The 2711-nt window shown below is 50.9% G+C and overlaps 1 protein-coding gene across 1 annotated transcript in view; it reads left to right on the top strand.

Moving 5' to 3' along the window:
• PTPN14 (protein tyrosine phosphatase, non-receptor type 14) overlaps nt 1-2711 on the top strand; it is a 138029-nt gene that overhangs the window by 103200 nt on the left and 32118 nt on the right. The window contains exon 12 of the mRNA XM_011996159.1: nt 301-1778. Coding sequence (XP_011851549.1) covers nt 301-1778 — 1478 coding nt within the window. The remainder of the gene's footprint in view (nt 1-300; nt 1779-2711) is intronic.

Below are 2711 nucleotides of genomic sequence, written 5' to 3'. Positions count from 1 at the left end.
TGATTTTAAAGCTTATGGTAAAATTGAGAACTTCCCCAAGCGACACTTACTCCAAATGTGTGCATGCCTTCTTCCATTAGGTTCCCGTTTTCTTTTCAATATGTCTTAAGGTGTTCTTTCTGTATGTTGGCATTTCATCCAAGATGGTATCCGTTATTCTGTAGAACATGTGGGTGGAGACCATGGGATTTCATTTTTTATGACTTGTTTAAATTAAAAGTCAGCTCATGAGTATGAGGATGTACTTTGTTGTGGCAGGATGGCTTGGAGGTTCACGTGCCTTTGTTTGACTTCTCGTAGACAGCATTTTTCATGGGACTGAAGAAGCCTTGTATTGCAACTCTCACAACAGCCTGGACTTAAATTATTTAAATGGCACCGTCACCAATGGCAGCGTGTGTAGCGTTCATAGCGTCAACTCCCTCAACTGCTCGCAAAGTTTCATCCAGGCCTCCCCTGTATCCTCCAACCTCAGTATCCCTGGGAGTGACATCATGCGGGCCGACTACATCCCGAGCCACCGGCATAGTGCGATCATCGTGCCCTCGTACAGGCCAACCCCCGATTACGAGACAGTCATGCGCCAGATGAAGAGGGGGATACTGCATACAGACAGCCAGAGCCAGTCTCTGAGAAACCTCAACATCATCAACACCCATGCCTATAACCAGCCAGAGGATCTGGTGTACAGCCAACCAGAGATGCGGGAGAGGCACCCCTACACTGTCCCTTATGGGCCACAGGGGGTCTATAGCAACAAACTTGTCAGTCCATCTGACCAGAGGAACCCAAAGAATAATGTGGTACCAAGCAAGCCGGGGGCAAGCGCCATCTCGCACACGGTGAGCACCCCAGAGCTGGCCAACATGCAGCTGCAGGGCAACCATAACTACAGCACGGCCCACATGCTCAAGAACTATCTCTTCAGGCCACCGCCCCCCTACCCACGGCCACGACCTGCCACCAGCACCCCAGACCTGGCCAGCCACCGCCACAAGTACGTCAGTGGCAGCAGCCCAGACCTGGTGACCCGGAAGGTGCAGCTCTCGGTAAAGACCTTCCAAGAGGACAGCTCTCCGGTGGTGCATCAGTCTCTCCAGGAGGTGAGTGAGCCTCTTACGGCCACCAAGCACCATGGCACGGTGAACAAGCGCCACAGCCTGGAGGTGATGAACAGCATGGTGCGGGGCATGGAGGCCATGACGCTCAAGTCACTCCACCTCCCCATGGCTCGCCGCAACACGCTCCGGGAGCAGGGACCACCCGAGGAGGGGCCAGGCAGCCACGAGGTCCCCCAGCTCCCTCAGTATCACCACAAGAAGACCTTCTCTGATGCCACCATGCTGATCCACAGCAGCGAGAGTGAGGAGGAGGAGGAGGAGGCTCCAGAATCGGTGCCCCAGATCCCCGTGCTCCGGGAGAAGATGGAGTACAGCGCCCAGCTGCAGGCGGCCCTGGCCCGCATCCCCAACAAGCCCCCGCCTGAGTACCCCGGCCCAAGGAAGAGTGTGAGCAATGGGGCTCTGAGGCAGGACCAACCCGGCCTTCCTCCCGGCATGGCTAGAGCCAGGGTGCTGAGGCACGGGCCGGCCAAGGCCATCAGCGTGTCCCGGACCGACCCGCCGGCTGTCAACGGGGCCTCTCTCGGCCCATCCATCTCGGAACCCGACCTGACAAGCGTGAAGGAGCGGGTCAAAAAAGAGCCCGTGAAGGAGAGACCTGTGTCTGAAATGTTTTCCCTGGAGGACAGCATTATAGAGAGAGAGATGATGATCAGGGTGAGTGTCCTCCTCTCCGGGGGCATTTCCCAGTGTGAAAGCACATGCTTCAGGCACTGAGCAAGGGGCAAACCTTATGCAGGGAATGTGGTAGGTTTTTAAGCAGTCACTGAGCATTTAAACAGGTAGTATTTTATTACACAAAATGTTGGGTTTTGTCCTTTCAAATAAATCTTCATTCTCTTTCGTGGCTTCTAACAGGTGTACTTGGTACGTTGTTGAGGCCAATGGCCTCAGCTAGGATTTTGCTGTTTATTCAAGGCTCAAACTTCCAATTGTGTGAGCTGCTATTATGGAAGCTCACCTTTCTGTGTCTTTCAGTGTTTTGTTTTCTTGAAGGAAAGCTGTCCGGCACCTCCATTTAGATATTAAAAGCAACATCCCTATACCGCCTTCTGTATAGATCCATAAGTCCAGACTCGCCAATATTGTCTTGATTGTGATATGTTAGCTTTATATTCAGATTTTCTTTCAATAGATGTTTCGCACAGATTCAAGAAAATTATAGCAATTAGATATATAACTCAGTAATTGGATAAATAATTATCCATTGAACTTATTCTATCAAAAATTCACCCACATGTATGTGAATACATACATACATATATATACATACATATTACCACTTGAAGATCCATCCTAGTATTAGACATGAAGAGCTCTTCTTCATAATATGTACAGAGCCACGTATGGTGGGGGATACCTGTAGTCCCAGCTACTTGGGAGGCAGAGGTAGGAAGGTCACTTGAAGCCAGGAGTATGAAGCCAGCCTGGACAATATAATGAGATCTCATCTCTACAGAAAAAAAAAGGAACCATGGGTATGATGGCAGGAGCCTGTAGTCCTAGCTAATCAGGAGGCTGAGGTGGGAGGATTGCTTGAGCCCAGGAGTTCAAGGCTTCAGTGACCTGTGATTGTGCCACTGCACTCCA

This window comes from Mandrillus leucophaeus, unplaced genomic scaffold, assembly GCF_000951045.1.
Source record: "Mandrillus leucophaeus isolate KB7577 unplaced genomic scaffold, Mleu.le_1.0 Scaffold503, whole genome shotgun sequence".
NCBI classification, from domain to species: domain Eukaryota; kingdom Metazoa; phylum Chordata; class Mammalia; order Primates; family Cercopithecidae; genus Mandrillus; species Mandrillus leucophaeus.
Note: the sequence above shows the minus strand (reverse complement) of the source record. Positions and strands in the feature narration are given on the sequence as shown.